The sequence below is a fragment of the Dermacentor albipictus genome, chromosome 6, assembly GCF_038994185.2.
Source record: "Dermacentor albipictus isolate Rhodes 1998 colony chromosome 6, USDA_Dalb.pri_finalv2, whole genome shotgun sequence".
Classification (NCBI taxonomy): Eukaryota; Metazoa; Arthropoda; class Arachnida; order Ixodida; family Ixodidae; genus Dermacentor; species Dermacentor albipictus.
This window is the reverse complement of record NC_091826.1, coordinates 49555444-49574316: the sequence shown is the minus strand read 5'-3', so window position 1 is coordinate 49574316 and position 18873 is coordinate 49555444. Positions and strand designations below refer to the sequence as shown.

Below are 18873 nucleotides of genomic sequence, written 5' to 3'. Positions count from 1 at the left end.
TGTATCCACGGCGGGTCATGCATTTTGTTGTTTGCATGGGGAGGTTTGTCGTCAGCCGATGTCGCGTTGTGGCACGTCCCATTTTCGCCGTTTCGCATTAACAACCGATGTTACGGCGTTGTTCACCAAATAGTTGCGGTTGTCGTCACCGGCAGATCATTTACACGGACGCTGAAATGGTTTCGACGATTTTGTACAAACATAGTGAATCGTTGGGGTAGGTCGCTTTTATCACCAAGTGACCCATTAATACGCTCCAGGTGAAGCGTGCAATTTATTATTACGTTCTCAAAATGTGCATCGTGACCAATCACTGGAGAGCTGTCCACTTATACTTTCAGCCGCCCCCTTACAATTGGCAGAGTTAGCCCAAGTGACGTCAGTTGGGCGAGCTATCCGGCATGCTACCAAGCGTGCGTCATCGATGTTTCCATCATTAAGGTGAGCAAATGTTGATGTATTGGTTAATTTATGTTTATAAAATATAAGCAACAGAAAGAGCATACACAACAGTGTACCGCTGAACTTAATCACCTCCAGTGCAAAGCAAGTGTCGTCTTCTTGCGTCACAACATTCTCCGTATTGACATGAGCTTTGCGGTCAATGTTGGTCTCAAGTTTTCGCAAGCGCCATGGATCGGCCTTGATACACTGTGGGCTGCAAACCTAGATATATGCGGTATGTCATCCTGCGACATCATTCCCTCTGCAAGGCTGCATGCGAGTGGAGTGGCAGCTGCGCATCGGAATGTCGCCATCTGAAAGGCACCATATACGCGTTTGTAACCGTCAATCAACGCCGGTGGAAAACTATCACGCTAGATAGTTTTAGCATGTTTGGCATTGCGATAAACGAAGGCAGACTAGGAGTTTTGCCAGGTGGCTGGAGGCGCAAACTTGAGCGGCCTGCACCGTGCAGTGAACTGGTGGCAGAGAGCTCAGTTAGACTAAAAAACACCTCATATAGCATACAGCATGTGTAGCATGCTTTGCTGCTGGCGTAAAATTTTGTCTGCTTCTAATGGGGGTTATGGCATGGTGCCATTTGTTCGGCATATACAAAGAACACCATTAGGTCCATGGTGAAATGGACCATGGTTTCACCATTGGGTCCATGATGAAAGCAAACTATAGTTGTGGTTCTGTTAAAGAAAAAGAAAAGGATCGCATCCCCGTGTGATTGTCCTCAAGGATGGTGACGTCGTCGCGTGCTTTGTTTATAAACCAGTGACCCTTCCGAGGAACCGGTGATTACTCCGTTTTCAGGCACTGTACACTGTGCATGCTATTTTAGCGTGGTTATTATGTTCAGTTAAACCACATTCTAAGAAATTAACGTGGCAACTCTATTTTTAAGAACACGTCCGGGCCTGTTCTATGAAACTGCGTTCGTTAAATGGCATTCCATAAAACGTCAAGGACATCACTGGTTCATGACTCTTTTCAGTATTTTTCTTGTTTCAGAATACGGAATCGGTATGCAGCCTTAATTCAGCGCAAAAGTTAAAAAATTATAATGAGTAGCACACTTCATCCGAAAACCATGCGGGTTTACAGGAGACCATCAGAGTCACGTGCTGACTTCAGTTCTCTTAACAAATGGCACTTCTGTGGATGACTTCACGGAAAGTTAGATATAAAAGCAGTCGTATTTGGCCTGGAATTTTTAACATTTCATAGTCTCCTTCATCTTACTGCGTGCACATATTTCTATTGAGGATTTGTTTGTAGAAATATCAGCAATTTTTATGGGCAAGTAAACTGAAGAAGACTTTCCGAATGACTTTTTCATCGAAGCAACTCTGTTTTATGCAATGAGGCAGACAAAAAGTTCAGATAACATTTCAAAAGAGGCTGTTAAGCAAGAACGTTTCATGGGCTAACGCCAGCTAAAATTCTTGAAGATAAAACGCGGTGATATAGACGGTTTCATCGGGCGAGGAGGATAGGGCGCGCGGAGAGCCTTTCCTCCTCTCTAGCTTGGGCGATCCGGCGCGGCGCTGCTTGAAAGTATTGCTGTTGCGTGCTTCGGAACGATTTCGAGATGTTTTAGATCTTATTTTGTGAAATTTACGCCATGTTCGTTCATATAAGGTCGTCAGGGAAGCCTTTCGGTGCATCAGTAACTACTGTAGGCAGAAATATGTCTTGGGGGCGCAAAAATGTGACGCGCATAACCAGCCGCGGTGTACGGGCATTATCAGTCGCGGTGCGTGTATGTGTTGTTTACTATATTGCTTATATCGATTTTAATTCAACAAAAAAAACCGGCGTCTCTGTATTACGAGCATGGTAAATCATAAAATGGTAACTCAGCTCACTGTCTGATCGATTGGCGTAGGGAGTAAAACATAAGAGCGCATGCTCATGCACGGCCAACCTAAGGCAACCACGAAACATCTGAGCGGCAGACGCTATCAAATATTTGTAAATATTGCAAGTCTAGTATGCTTGAAATTACCATATTTCTACGCTAGCCTTGCTGCACGAGGCCCATGGCGCTGCTTAACACAGCGATCACTGCGGTTGGTGAGCCAGCACGGTACATATATAAGCTGTGTGCTTCGGCATTGTCTTTTTGGCCTGTATAAAGCCATAATATATGAGAGGGTTCACATAAAAAGAATTCGATGGCTATTTTTAAGCGCAAAATTTCCGTAATACGTGCGAGTGCGTCGTAGAGAACTGAACGAACACAACCGAAAAAAAAAATCGGTTATCACCCTCTTTCTCTAAAAAGCAAGGGAAAGCGGGCTAACGCCGCACAACGTTTATAAATATATAACCGCTGATGCCGTATGCTTCGACCATGAGCTATATAGAACAAAGATATCTGTAATCCAGCACCTTCTACTGCTTAGGACGCTCGCGCAGTTCGTAACGGTCGCTTTAGTGGACAAGCTTAGTTCAAACTGTAAGATACGCTGCTATTACCAGCCAAAACTATTTTATTCATGGGTGGAAACCTCATCCATCCAACCAAGTAGTCACGCAATGTAACCTGCAGCGAACAGTTTGAACGCTTGTCAAAGTAAAACAGCACAGCACCTATCATAGCAGAACGGTACCCACGCTGTTACGACCGTCGCGTATGTTTCATGCCTCCTAAACCACAGCTTAGAAATAGAGGATAATACTGCAATGTCACATTAGTGATTGGAACATTCAGAAATACACAATTGATATCCGAGGCTCATTGTAGACTCAAATATGCGCGCATACGTCGTGCTGCGTGTTCCATCCACCTCAACACCAGCAGAAATTCCGGCCATGACGCCTTAAACCACTTCAGCACGTCTCACAGAACCGTTTACCACGTAGAAGACGCACGTCATACTAAACAGACCGCACGACCGCGAAAACAAACGCCAGAACCTACCGCCGAGCGTATTCCTTCCATGCAAAAGACCGCTTTCACCCAAGCCAGTATGGCGCTGCTCATAGGCGGCGCCACTGCGTTCACAATATGGCGGCGCCTACGAAAAAATGTCTATACGTGGCCCTACAAAACATCGATAAGGCCAAGAGCTATAATATGACACCGGCCTATGGCAAATAGTGTTGTGCAAAAATGAAGAAAAGCTTTGTCTGCATTTTGAGCGCCTATTTATTACTTAAAGGGTTTGAAGAACATGTGTGTGCCTTTGGCTCGTTACTTAGGAATTACCAGTGTGCGAAAATAAATGGCAGAGTAGAAATGGGTTTCCGAAAAATCTCTATACTCTGGAAAACGATTCACGGCTACGCTAGAAGTTGGTTAGTGTGCAAGATTCGTTAGCACAAAAAAAAGGTTACAGTCCACTGAATACGCGCTCAGCTTGCCATTTCCATTCACAGGCGCAACAATGGCACGGTTATTCCAGGAAATGTTTCCATGGTGTGGTCGACCGGGCGTGATCACGAGGGATAAGCAGCAAATCGTGTGAATAAGCTGAAGCATTCATGGCCTCCTCGCATTCCAGAGAACCTGGCTTGAATATTGGCAAGACCAACAATGGGTCAAAAAAATTCCAAGTTCAACTCCAAGTGCATTCTCTTTTCTGAGAACGTTTAAGCAGCTGTGAGAGATGGTAGTCGTGTGCGATCCTTTCTTCGTTAGTCGTAAAGGGCCGTTGACAGCACGGCGAAAATTGAACCGTGGCCATGTTTTGACGCATGGAATGATAAATTGCACCCTAGTGCGGCCGTTTCCACCAACGTTGATGTGGCCACGTGGTTTGTTCGTGAACCATGCACGGAACCCCAGCCCTTAGTTTGTACATTCATCCACGATTTATTTAGTGAATTAAACGGGGTACCTTGTTTATGTTTGAGAAAAATTTTATTGGTGAAGCTGATAAAAATTTCAAAATATCTTGGTGAAATACGGTTTTCGTAGTAACTTGCGAATGTAAGCGATCGAGAGAATACTTGGGGAGCTTTAAGAGGACCATATAATTTACCTGCCGAAAATATAAGACGTTTATCACAACCACTTACATCAAATTCGCTGCCATGTACTGAATTCATTTGGCGAGTTTTCGAGAGAAGTATGACATGCTAACGTTTTCAAGCATGTCGTTTATTTTCACTCGTCTCCAACTCTTGATGCATGTGGTCAAAAGAATCAGGTGCGCTGGAAATTAGGCTGTGATTCTGTCCAAAGCCACACAATAGCAATCTCGCATTATTTTTTTTTTGAAGTGCCAAATAAACGCAAATTAGGAAAAAATTCTCAGATAAACATCTTTTTTTTATAAAGGCGAATAAATCAAAGTGTGCATAAACATTTGATAAACATGCATGAAAGTGCAGATATACAAAAGTATACCTTTTACGATATAAGAAGCACAATAACTTTGTCCTAACGCTTTATCATAGGGGGTGTTTTTGAGCAGTTATAGTTGACCTCCCAAGAAATCCTACACTTGCTTTTTCGCTGATATACAACATGGTCATTCCAATCGATAGTATAGTAGAACGACGTACAGCACGAAGGACCAGAACTTAGAGAGCCAACACTTGCTGCGCTAGCTTCCAACACTTTTTGTTGCCGAGGGCGAATGCGCAGAAACTAATAATAATAATAATATTTGGGGTTTTACGTGCCAAAACCACTTTCTGATTATGAGGCACGCCGTAGTGGAGGACTCCGGAAATTTTGACCACCTGGGGTTCTTTAACGTGCACCTAAATCTAAGCACACGGGTGTTTTCGCATTTCGCCCCCATCGAAATGTGGCCGCCGTGGCCGGGATTCGATCCCGCGACCTCGTGCTCAGCAGCCGAACACCATAGCCACTGAGCAACCACGGCGGGTGCGCAGAAACTGAAAAGCGGGCGGAAGTGATGTTCTAACAGCAACTCATTTGTGCTTAGTACGTGGGTCGTGGACCAGTGGCCACTGCGAGGCACTGGCGGTGTCTGCGTTTTGAGGCACTGAAAGGATGCCAGCAATTCGAATGTCTAACCGTCTTTCCAAAATCGCAAAGGTAGTCAATACAAAGAAAAAGGACAAGGGATGGGTGCATATATACTTTATTTTCATTACCAATAGAATACTAATAGGGATTATCAAATATCCTAATGTAGATGCATATATTTACGGCACAAACATTTTTTTCGCAGTAATTAGATACCACAACTGTACTGGCTATAGTGCAAAAATGATACCTTCCGACAGAGTTTGCCCGAAGGTAAAGCAATGGCAGCAGTAGATTCCATTGAAATAATTCCTTGAAATAATCATTCTGTTTCCTATTCTGAAAGATGCAAGGAAAAAGAACATGGGATGGGTGAATATCTACTTTCTTTAAAAGAAAGAATTGAATATGAATAGGAAGCATCGAATATCCAAACGCAGACGCATATATTTACCATAGGAATTAGGTGCTAAGCCTGTACGAACTAGTGCAAAAACGACACATTCCGACAGAAGTGTTCCCGATGGTGAAGCCTATAGTAATCGCAGCAGTAGATTCCATCTCGGTGGCCAGGTATTGGATGGGGGAGGGGGGGGGGACAAAACACCGGATTCCAGGTTCAGCGTAGATGGACAACTGTTCCAGTTGCGTGTAGCATACTTACCAGAGTAGGCGAGTTATTATGTAGAACATTTCTTATGACTTCATAATGATTTTATCTTGTATTATGTTCCTTATATCCTCCTCGTTTATCGGACACTTCTACAACACCCTCTACAAAATGGCTCATGCCACCATTTACTTTTTAATTAACAGAATTGTTAAAGATAGCCTTTGGCACGGGTCCGAAGTCTAGTGTTTGAGTCAATTAACTCAGATAGGTCAACAATATTCTCAGCAAAATAAGGCATCCAAAATTAAAACGTGACAACCTTTTTTTCTAATCTCCTTTTAACTAATTACTGTAGCCTTGTAGGACACACTTTGCTAATCAGTAGTTCCCCACAGTGAGCAGTTTATGCCTGACTTCGTTGCACGTACAAACGAAGAACACACTGATATTGATGCCAAGTAAATGAGCTAAACGAAAAGAAGGTGAAAGCAAGAGCCAACCACCCCCGCCGCGGCGTGTGAGATAGCAGCAACACGAGCAGCGGGAAAGTACCACCAGCGCTCTAGCGCAACGATAGAGACGTGCCTCATTCAGAAATGGCCTTGCTGTATTCGACAGCGTAGCCCTTATTTGTGTTGAGCATTGGCCAGGTGGCGTCAAAGTCGTCACATTTTACAGCACAGAAGTAGGAGTGTGACGGGAATAGGAATGGGACGAAGTGGAGTTTTCACTGACTAAAGCAAACAAAGTATTCCAATATTTGAGTTCTCTACTTCAAAACGTACAAGGAAAAATCCAATCTAGAGGCATAAGATTCCTATCGATGTGATTTCTTGCATTATCCTGGTCAGGAAACAGCGGAAGATTCAGGCGGGGAAGCAGTCGGCGCCGAACAAAGGAAGTTGAATGTCATAATAGCCATTTTTAAAGAAAGATTGCTTATCTTTTCTCTACTGAGGGATGCACAATCGGAATGCACACAATTGACAGGGACGCAACAAGACAGGGAGACACCAACTGTGAAGGGCCGAAGTGTCAATTTTACTGGAGGGGCAATTCCCAAAACTCGGAATAGCGATCTTGCCGCAATCGCGCAGAAGATGAAAAACAAACAGACTTTTTACCGTAACACATACGACCACAGGCAAGCAAAACGAGGTATTGTTCCCATTCAATGGTTTCGTCTTACCACCCCAAAACCCTACACACCCCTCTACCTTGGTACCCGCTGATAAAGGGTATTGAAGCATAATAGTACATTTCGCCTTCATCAGGACTTTATTTTTGTAGCGGGACTAGGGGAACAGAAAATTCCCCCAATAATGGGAGCACCCGCACTTCAAGGGAATGCTCTCTGGCTCTTGAAGTCTGATTGCGGACGTTTCTTTAACGTGAGCCACTTTCGTGCAACCCATGAAATAAGTCGAATCTTATCACAATACTGCTTTCTGGAACAACGTCAGTGATCTACAAATCTAGTCAGCTGCTCCTCACTATTACGTATAGATGTGTAAATTTCTGAACAGCAGGTTTTTCTTCGTATTCATGCAAATAAAAGTTGTTTTTTATCATTATAACCAATTGATTGGGCTCATACCTATCTGTCTGTACGTATGGCAGATGTTTCTGCGAAGCCATAAGGCAATTTTCAAAAAGATGGCTGCTTCCTCTGGTTGGTTTGGCTGGGTTTGGCTGGCTGGATGGTTTGCACAAGGAACAACCCTTTATTTATTTTTTTCGAGCTTAAATTGTAGTAAGGAACGAGATGACAGGATAGAGCGCACGCTAACTGCACAGTTTATTATTAGGCAAAATCGAGGATGAAAGAAAGAAAGAAAGAAAGAAAGAAAGAAAGAAAGAAAGAAAGAAAGAAAGAAAGAAAGAAAGAAAGAAAGAAAGAAAGAAAGAAAGAAAGAAAGAAAGAAAGAGGACTTGAAAACACTTCGTAAGGACATGTGAAAGAAGCAGATTTACTTCAAGATGAACGGCCCTTATTTGTCTAATCGGGTAGTGCAAGTCCGCTCACGCAATTTTTTTCTCCGGAGAGCGACTCGCCAGGCTTCTTCCTAGAGGCACGCGCATCAAGTTCTCGGGCTCTTTTAGGTGGTCGAGAGTACATCGCCTTTGTGATCGAGGAAGCCGTGATCGCACAATAAAGAAGTGTGATGGACAACTCCCACGGTGCTTTTTACACCCTTTTTAAACGTTTCTTCTCACAGCGCAGCACAGAAGTGTAATCTGAAGTGTTGTAAGTACCGGATTAACAATTCTTTTTAGACGATGCGACACCTAGCGACCATTAGGTAAAGCTTAAAACTTCGCCTTCGATTCATCCTAGAAGGTTGCTTGTCGGGCCCTTCTCTCTCTCTACCTAACATCTCCCAAAAGTGCTTCCGATGTGCCTAAGAGCAGGTGGTCAGGGAAACCTGCAGAATTTAATCTTTCAACTTGTCAATGAAAGCTCGTTTTGACCTGGTGATGACAAGAGCTTGAAAGTGATGCCTTCATGCAAGCTTTCGCTCTCCCCCGCTTGGCAAGCTGCGAATGTGCAAAACTCAAAAGGAGAAGGACTTTCTCAGAGCGAGATATATATGTTTCCAGCCAACATGTTTCGATATGAACAAAATTTGCTAATTTGAATATCTCCGCGTGTTATTCTTGGGAAATTCCAGGTTATTCACCCAACAAGAAACAAAAATGGTAAACATCTATTTCGCTTTCTGCCTGGTCTCACACTTCTCTGCACGAAATATCAAAAAAGACGTTCAACATACTGGAATAGCTTGACAGTATTTGTCTCGCCAAGGTCAGCATTCTGGTATCTTTCATAAGCAGTTATAACTTATCACTGAGGACTGCGACAAAACATGAGCCGATGCACACACCCTGATTTTCTTAATGAGCCACATGTCCTTCCTCAAGAAGAACGTCGACTGCGATGTAGTGTTTAATGTTTGTCAAATAGAATGTCTTACCGTGACGTCATAGTCTAAAGTGAAATCTCTCTGGGTTCAGTTTCTAGAAGCAGGTTTAGCGGGCATTATGTGTAGTTAAAGCACGTTCGAAGAAATTAGCGTGGTGACACCGTATATATAATCACGTCACGACCTGTGCAAGGAAATGCCGTTCAGTAAAACGGCATTCCTTCAGACGTCATTGACACCACTGGTTCATGACGCTTTTCAGCATATTTTCTGGTCCAGGATATCAAATGACCCTGTACGCTTAATTGAGCGGGAAAAAAAGATGTTCATCAGAAGCAAACCCCATCCTAAAACCATAAAGTTTTACATTTAAGTCACGTGGTCACCTCGGTGCTCTTATCGAATAGGCCTTCTCTGTTCAGTTTACGCAAAGAGAGATATAAAAGCAGCCGCGTTTCCCCTGGCATTTTCAGCATTTCATAGTCTCCTTGATCGTGCCACGTAAACATACTTGTGTTCGTGTATTTTTTATTATTCCGACATGCTTTATGAGTAAACAAATCGAAGAAGGCTTGCTGAAAGACTTCATTCTTCACCAAGACAACTCTACTTTACGCAGTGAGACGACTGGCAGAAAGTTTTTTTTTTTTTCAGTTTCAGTTTCAGTTTATTGAGCATTTGAAATGTTTTACAGAAGTAACTCTAGGAGGTCCCATAGTCAAAGACTGAGGAGGAAAAGTTGAGATAACTTTTCAAATGAGGCTATCAGGCAAATACTGTTCAAAGGCTAACGACAGCAGGAAATCATGGAAGTACAACGCGATAACATAGACTGCCATTGAAAACAACGTAAAGGCTAAAAGTCAGAATATTACACCGGCCTACGGCAAATAGTGCTGGTGAAGAAAGGAAAAAAAAGCTTTCTCTGCTATATGCATGCATGCATATATATATATATATAGATATAAATATATATATATATATATATATATATATATATATATATATATATATATATATATATATATATATATATATATATATATATATATGTATATATATATATATATCCTGGAAGCTTTGAAGAACACATGCTTTCTCACTCGTTAGTTGTAAGCAAATCACCAGTGTACGACAGTGAAAGGTATAGACGGGGCTAAGGTCTTCCTAGAAGTGTACATACTGTGAAAGAGATATGCCGACTGCTCTAGCAGTTGAGTAGTGGGCGGGATGCCTTTGGACAAAAAATAAGTGGCAGTTCCCTGAATGCGCGCCCAGCTTTCCATTCACAGGCAGAACAATGGCACGGTCTTCCCAGGAAGGATTTCCATGGTGCGGTGTGGTCGCCCGGGTATGATCACGAGGCGTAGACAGCGTATCGTTAGAATAAGCAGGAACACTCAAGGCCTCGCATTCCAGAAAACCTGACTCGGACATCGGCCGGACCAACAAAGGGTCAAAGAAATCCCTAGTTCTACTCCAAGTGCATTCTATTTTCCGAGAATATTTACGCACCTCTGAGCGCCCGTAGTCGTGTGTGATCCATTGTTCGTCAGACACCACGGGCCCTTCAGTGCGCGGGTGAAAATTTAACCGTGATCTTGGTTTTGGCAAGTGTGAAGATTCATAGCGCCCTTCTGCAGCTTTTGCCACTATCGGTATTGTCGCCACGTGGTTTGTTCGTTAAGCAAGCACCGAACACCGGCCCGGAGGTTTAGACTATTCAGCCATATTATATTTTGGGAATTACGTGAGAGATCTTGTTTATACTTCAGTAAAATATTCTGATAAAAAAAATTGAATTCTGCGTCTTTACGTGCCAAAACAACGATCTGACTATGATGCACGCCGTAGTTGGGAACCCAGAGATATTGAACAACTGTGGTTCTTTAATGTGCAAATAAACCTAAGTACACCGATCTAAATGCGACCACCGTGGCCGCCATTCCATCCCGCGACCTCTTGCTGAGCAGCCCATCACCATAGGCACAAAACAACCACGGCTGGTTGAAAACGTTATTGATTATGCTCATAATTAAAAAGTCAACGTGCTTGCGTGAAATGTGTCCTTCGCAATAACTTACAAACAAAAGTATAGCATCTGTGGCATAAAAAGCACAATAATTTTTTTTCTAACTCGTTATCATAGGGTGTGATATTCGGGGAGTTGTAGTCGACCTGCCTGCCTATTGCTATTTTCGCTTTTTCTTTGATATACCACATGGTCATCCCAATCGATATGATAATAGAACGACTCATAGCCCGATGGACAAAGATAGAGGAACGACCGGCATTGCGCTGACTTCCAACAATATTTGATTGCCGTTGCCAATCCTGCGTGTATTAAATGTGAGGGCGCATGGGAAGAAAATAGAAAGTGGACGAAATTCGTGTGCTAAATGCATGGTCCTCTCTGAATGTTCTCCGCCCCTTGAAATGGTCACACCTAATTCTGGACCCTTATTTATCAAGAGTCACTTGTTGTCAGTGCGACACGTCGACGCAAAAATATTTCGACGCCATTGTTTTCTTCGTAATCAGACTGACAAAATATATTTTTTATATATTTAACGCATATCGAGAGAACAAACTTTCCTTTATAAAATTTGCGTATAGGAAACGCTGGCAATGAATGCTTTTGGGAGGAGTAAGAGTGGTCAAGGAAATTGGGAGTCTTAAATTGCTTTGACAACACTAATGGCGGGATTGCCGGACCGGCGTACAAGGGTCACTTCCAATTGTAAAATGCATGATTCTCTGAGCCCGCAAACATTTTCCACGAACACATAGTGTTTGGGTATTTTTATTAGGTTCTGAATATTGCTTCCCGTTTACGGAACACGTAAAATACAAAATTACCTACACCCCAAATTTCTTGTTTTAGTCCATGTTAAAAATCACCTGGGACATATGCCTGAAGTCTCGTCTTTGGCACGATAACTCAGATACGTGAACAATACTTTCACGAAAATTAACTACCAGAATATATATACCGAATAACATAACACCCCACACACCAGACACGTGTTTTCTATTCCACTAAGCTCTCCGTGTGTTTTCTTTTGCTAAGGGCAACCATGCACGTTGCAGTGATGTAATATTTACTTTAATAACAAAATAATTTTGATATACAGATTCAAAAAAGTGAAAATGGAACGACTCCGCTTCATCGCCTTTCGGTGAGTGCATGTCGCCAAACTGGTGTCGGCCTCAGTATTAGCTCCAAGGTGCCATCCCTTGAAAGTCAGCGGCTGTTATTTGTCAACTACAGTATGTGCCGTAAAAAAATTCCATATAAATTTGTAAGGCAGCTTCTGGCAATGTTTCACCAATACTGCGCCATGCCCAGCTGAGAGTTATATCACATAAAACAACTATGGAGACTCGCACAAGGAGATTACCACGTGCTTTTTTTTTGCACCTTTAAGTTTTCCAAAAGTAGAGAGAGGGTCACAAGAACCTCTAGATGTGAAAAATGAAACAGGGTAAGGGAGGGGATAGTGCTTTCTTTTACTTTCCCTCTACAAAAACTCTCCGCTTTTTCACACCATATTTTCATTCTCCTCGGCCACTTTCGGTGGTCGCATAGTTAGCCTCAGCCCCTCCGACCACGTGACCGGTTCGAAGCGCCTCCCCCACGAAGACATAGCCAATGGGTACAACTTGTCGAGGACCCGCCTCAATTTTCCTCCTCACGTCGCCGCTTGCAAAGAGCCCTGCCAGGCTTTAAAAACCGTGGAATCCTACTCCGAAGCCAGACTGGCTCCAGTCACATTGACGATATCTCCGCCTTAAGACGTCGTAGATATCCCCAGCCCACGTGCTTTAACGATCACTGTGTCTATCATCGACTTGCTGATCACTTGCAACGACTTGCTGAGACTTGCTGCTGATCATCGACTTGCTACCGACATCCATCAAAGGGACACTGCTGCTCGAGACTCGGCGTCATCATGGCACAACCACAGTTCAGCTGCACCACTGCCAACAGCTGCAACCATCTCGTACGGGAGCCTCCGCGGTCCTTGGAGCAGCGCCACCTGGGCAACCGCGGCTCGGCTACCCACGTCCTTCGAGGGTATGACTGCTACTTCCTCAACATGAGGTCAATCACGTTCGTGGAGCCACTTCCAAGCGTCCGCGTTTGCGCCGGCTGCTCGGTGGTTCCTGCCAGGGCCGTGCACCTTCCCTGCGGCCACACCTTGTGCGAGATATGCGAGTACGACGCCTTCGTCCGCCCGACTGCACAGCTGCACCGAGACGCCAGCGCCGTAGCCAGGCACCGCGGAGGCCTGTGTCCCGTGGACGGGACCTGCTTTGCCGAATCCGAGGTGAACGTACTGACCTTCCCTCTGGTTGAACTGCACCACCAACGCGCCTTCTGCGTCAACAGACGCTTCGGCTGTGCTTTCGAAGCCGAGCTGAGACACATTAAGGAGCACAGCTTGACCGACTGCTGCATCGGACGTAAGATCTGCCGCCGTTGTGGCCGGGACAACATCCTGCAGTGTGACACTCGGCAGCATTCGAGGCGCTGCTTGCCGTTGTAGAGGTGAATGTTAAAGACGAATGGACGTTACCAAGCACATGTGCACAGCGGTAACTCCCAGGAAGAACACTTGAAGTTTTACAATAGCAATCTGTGAATAAATATTGATGTTATTTCATTTCACGCAGTCTTTGAGTGGTGATTGCACGTAGTTGTGATCAGCCTGATACGGCATGAGCACGAGCGTGAACGTAACCAGTGTCGGAAAAGCGAAATTTTGTCCTCTTGTTCTTTGTATTTTTAACTGGTTTTGCTCCTTCAACTATGTACCATCTGGCCCGGATTTCATCCTTTCTGCGACATTTTAAGCACGAACGTTTTTGAGGATAGTCGCGGATGGTCAGGGCTGGTGGGCTTAGCAGTAATAATGTAGATCGGGGTAGTAGGCGTCGCATGGAAGTTGCCATGGTCTCGTTTCTTTCCCTTTTGTAGCATTCACATACAAGGCGTAAACACTACCTGGCTTGCCGCATTGCGAATGTTTGCTGCTGTTCTGAAAGAATGAAACGTAGTTCATCTCTTAAGGAAATGTTGGCTATATTACGGTTTGAATAGCGTCAGTTACGGGGATTGCAAGAACAAAACGAAATTTATGAAAATAGAGCCCCTTACGGAAGATTTTTTTCTGCCACGAGTCGCGGCCAGATCTCAATTTTCCAGTTATCGGCCAAATGTGTCGAGAAGACGGGAGGCGCTAATAGTCGTTACAGCCCAGCAATGTAACTGCTACGGCGTGTACATATAGGCACATCCAAGTACATACTGTATGCGAGGATGGAAAATCTAATGCGTGGTGGAAATTCACAAACCGCTGAAGAAGGAATCCCCTCTGGCTCTATCGTTCATGCTTTATGTTAAGGGCATAGAAAGACAACCCCAAAACAGTGAATTATGGTTTGATCGATCCATCATGCGTAATGCATGCGTACGACATAGTGCTACTAGAGGACAATACAAGATAATTACAGAGCCTTGCGAATGTAGGCGGGGCAATGCGGAGACAGTCATCAATGTAGACCTTAAGTTAGGTCAGGGAAATCGGTGATTGGGATCTTTAGTGAAGACACGAGTACTTACGCGGTGTCATTTAAACAGCAAGTCATAAGGCAAGCGACATAATTACACCGGCGTGTACATAAATAAAGGAAGGACTTGGTCGAGTACCCACCGAAATAATATTAAAATAAAGAAGAGGAACGAAGCTATAATCGCTTTGCTGCCGCAATAAATATAAACTGGTGCGTGGAATCTAGACTGCAGCAATGGTGCCAGCGCTAACATTCGCACCCGCGTTTACATGAATGCGACAGTGTCGCATCGCATACATGTAAACAACGGTAATGCGCTAGGAAGGCGCATCGCTATAATGCTCCAGGCGAGGGTATAGATTTTAGAGCACGAGTCGACTCTCGCGGAGCATGTGAACGCAGTATCGTCGAGTTAGGAATTATGGGAAGGAATCAGCTGCGGGACTGCCGCGCTGGTGAAGCTGCGAGACAGCAACGCTCGAAGCAGAATCAAAATGGCGTCCCCCACGGCAACTTCGCTCGCTGCAGCGTGCTCTACGCGAAACTATTTCTCGGCACTCAGCCACCAACGTGCGCTCAGCCTACTACCGGAAACCAGGTACACCGGAAGTCGGCTGCACTTCCCTTATGCGACACCGTGTGGCGCTACGTTCACGCGACAGTTAATGCCCTACATGTAAACGGCGTCGCATCGCCTTTCCCAAACGCGCTTGGAAATGCGATGCGCCACTGTCGCATTAATGTAAACGGGGTTCGTGTGCCCAAAATTGGACATCTTGTCGAGGTTTGAAGTTAACCAAAGATCGGTTGGCCTTGGGAACCCACGCTAAATGCACAAATGAGGCAGATGCATGGCGACATGAGATTGGACTTTTTTTGAAGTCAGATAAGCGCAAAGCAAAATTGGTTTTGAAGAAAGACTTAGGAGCATGAATAAAATAAATGGGTGGCTAAAATGCACAAGTATCCATGCATCAAAACCGCAGACAAAAAATGGAGGAAGAGGCCAGGAAAGTTGGGAACAACAAGTACAGGGGTAATTGAACATGATAATGGACAACCAGGAAGCATCAAAAATAAAGTGAGAGAAACACAGGGTAAATTGCATGCATTTAATTGGAACGAAAATACCATTCAGATGTTCAAGCATGTAAAGGAAGTAATTAGAAGGGAAAATCCGCAAGGAAACACACAGGACAGTACTTTCGTATTTGTTGCTCGAGCTGCTTGCCTAAGGACAAAAGCGTACCGGAGCAAATATTCGCAATAAGACGATGCATGTGTCTACAGAGAAATCGCGGAGACCCCTCAGCACATCCTAAAGGAATGCCAATGGATTGCCACCGTGAGACTCATAGGTAACGTACACCTTCCAAAAGCGGAAGCATCAACTGGTCAGCAGGTGAGATAAGCAAGAAAACTTTAGAGTAACGCTGGAAAAAATCAGGGACGAGATTCATACGTCCGTGTCCTTTAGACGTACGTAGCGTTGCAAGGTAGATAGATAAGTTTTTAAGAAGATTAAGGTGAAGGTATCACGGCCGCCATCTTGCATGAAGTTCATATTCTGCGATCACGCGACGCCACTTAGTAATGTTTGGAAAAAGAGGGGAAGAAATCAGCTCTTCGCCGTCGCAGCATGCTGCGGTCTGTCTCTCTATATTGTGACGCCGTGACAGGTGATTTGTTTTAGTTGATGAAAATGCCCCGCCTTCCCACTTCTTTTCAGAACGTGTGGCGCCTGGCGCCATTGTTGTTTCGTTGCTGCGGGTGGTGGCCCTCTCCCCGCTGATGCTTTCAACGACGACTTGGTCCAACCTTTCTACATGCGAAATGGTCATTGCCGCTGATGGTGGTAAACGGTTTGTCACGGCCGCTTTTGACGTGGCTGTCACGTGAGGGTCAACCGCTGCTTCGAAAACAGCTTCGATAGACGGCCTGCTGGCTGCGGTGCTCGAGGGGAGCGGCACGGCCATGTCGCCTTCAGATTTAGCACACGCATCAGATGCGCATTCCAGGTCAAGCTGGAGCACCTGCAGGAGCAATGCTTCACCGACAGCGCCATCCGCCGCAAGACCTACCGCCATTGTCGACAGGACACCATCCTGGCATGTGGTACCGAGGAGCTTGCTAGGCTCTGCTTCCTATGGTAAAAGCAAGTGGACTGACCAAGTATCGACGCTCACCTCCCATGGCCGCAATCTATCACGCGCAAAAAATCCGGAGTCTCCCCACTATGGCATGCCTCATAATCAGAGTACGGTTTCGGCACGTAAAACACAGTAATGTCTTGAGATCGTGACTACCGGATTGTGGTGAAGTCATCCCAGTGCGGAAGCCTAATGTTTCCTTGCTTGCCAAGAAAAATATGTGGCAGGATAGATCGCATTACACCTCAGAAATCACCTCCTGGGTCGTTATCAGGCTTCCGTTTCACTGCATACATCATGCAGTGTTTGCGCTCGCTCCTTTGTAAAGAACTTCTTTTACTTTTTTTAAAATTTTTATTCTGCTGATGGGAATGCGAGGCCTTTGGGTTTTTCCAAAGCTGGGAAAATTCTGGTGGCGCGGCCCGCCACGCGTCCGCATCTTAAAAGCGAACTTTCTTCGTTGCTAACTCGCCCGGTCTTTCAGGTCTCAAATTTACCCTATGGGCTTCGCTGAGGAAGCCAGACCATAACCTGGCGCTAAATCCGGTCGAGGAAGTAGGTTAGCTAGCGGCAGCCTGCCACTCCATTGTGGCGTCTCGCCACTAATGAACAAAACGTTGTCTCGTAAATAGAGCCTCCTGTTCCACTACCGAGCGTGCGAAGGTACACTGCGTACATAACTACCAAGCATCAATGCTCGTAAGTGGCACTGCTAATTTCTACGACGCGTTTGCTATACGTATGTTAGTTGCTGAGGTGGAAGCTAAACAAGCCGTTTGATTTTAAATCCGATAGCAAATATATGGACACTGAAAGTGTGTTCGCTCCGTCAGCACCGCCATGGACGTTCTGTCGTGGTATCGACGGCGCATGCGCAGCTGCGCTTTAATGGTTGGCTAGCTAGATACGTGCAGTGTGTTTGGCTGCAAAAACACGATCAAGACCAGGTGGGCACACCGTCGAATTCCGGTTAATTAGCTCCGCAGGGTAGAGAGTGCAGCGTTTTGTATAGAGCTACTAGCACGAAGGTCGTGAACGCGGACACAATACAGCATCCCTGCATATTAACTCCTCGAATGTTTCGGGCACACCGCCCCCCCCCCCCCCCCCCCCCCATCCCTTGAAAAAGAATACAAGCCGGCCTTCCGTATTCCGCTACTGCAATCAATGTCGTGCGCACACATGATGGCGTCGCTGCTTATCGAACGTGTGACGGTATCGCGCGAGCGATAACAAGCGACGTCCAATCACGTGGTCGCGTAGCTTATGACGACAACATGTCCAGAAGCAGTTGTGAGCGATATCAAGGGCACTGCTTATGGTAGTTGCGATTGAAGCGCTACTAGGGGAGTTGGGGACAAACACTATTGATAAAAACATCTTTTGAAATAGAGACATGAAAAACTTTGCTTGTTTTGTGTGTCAAACAAAATTTAAGCCTTAATTATTTTTAAATATATATGCGATGAGCAAAGGCCAGACCAGCGAAATTTATTTTTTTATGAAAAAAATATATTTTTTGTTAGCGCCCCTGGTAGAAAAACAAGGGCGGTCATGCCGTGCGGTAAAGGCACTCTTGTAAAGTTGACCTAGTACAATTAGAACACGCCCCCCATCGGTTGTTTTGGTGCTGGTTCCTCCTTTAGTGCTACGAATTTCGGTGGTGTGAATTTTGCGCGGTGTCAGGTGTCTGGCATCGTGGTTCAAAGTGCTGAGTGAATCGTTTTCGCGTGAAATGAGTAAAAAACACCGGACATGTGTCGAACTTCAGCGGTCCTCGTGCAACTGCTGTAACTGCCTGCTGCGACTGGGCACCCGAGCTGCACCTGAGGCTACCCAGGTTACAGGAGGCTTGCGACCAGGAGACTCGTTTGCCCACAAGCAAGTTAGACTTCAGCTCACTCGTAAATATTTCGTTCTTTTCTCATCACACGTCTCATGCGATTGATTGATTGATTGATTGATTGATTGATTGATTGATTGATTGATTGATTGATTGATTGATTTGTCGCAGCCGCCGTGTTACTTTCCATCACAGCATTTTCAAACGCACAACAGGCTACACGCTATGGACAACGCCAGATTGGTTACTAAGTTACGTCTGTGCCAAGGTTCAGGCAGACGCGTCGTTCCTGCGACGTGAAATAATGCTAAAACATGAAGTGCTTTAAGTAGCTCGAAACCGACATCACTCCTTTTGAAAAACCG

General features: G+C 45.0%; 1 protein-coding gene across 5 annotated transcripts in view; it reads left to right on the top strand.

The window, feature by feature from the left end:
- The first annotated feature begins 409 nt into the window (after window positions 1-409).
- Window positions 410-18873, top strand: part of LOC135918671 (tyrosyl-DNA phosphodiesterase 2-like) — a 281692-nt gene continuing 263228 nt past the window's right edge. For 4 of the 5 annotated variants that reach the window (XR_011515160.1, XR_010569723.1, XR_010569721.1 and 1 more), the window contains exon 1: window positions 18256-18569. Coding sequence is in view for 1 of the 5 variants with exons in the window: in XM_065452319.1 (XP_065308391.1) it covers window positions 425-441; window positions 18437-18569 (150 nt within the window). In the remaining 4 variants the exon portion in view is untranslated. Of the gene's footprint in view, window positions 442-18255; window positions 18570-18873 lie in introns of those variants that run through there. The other variant, XM_065452319.1, reaches the window with a different exon arrangement.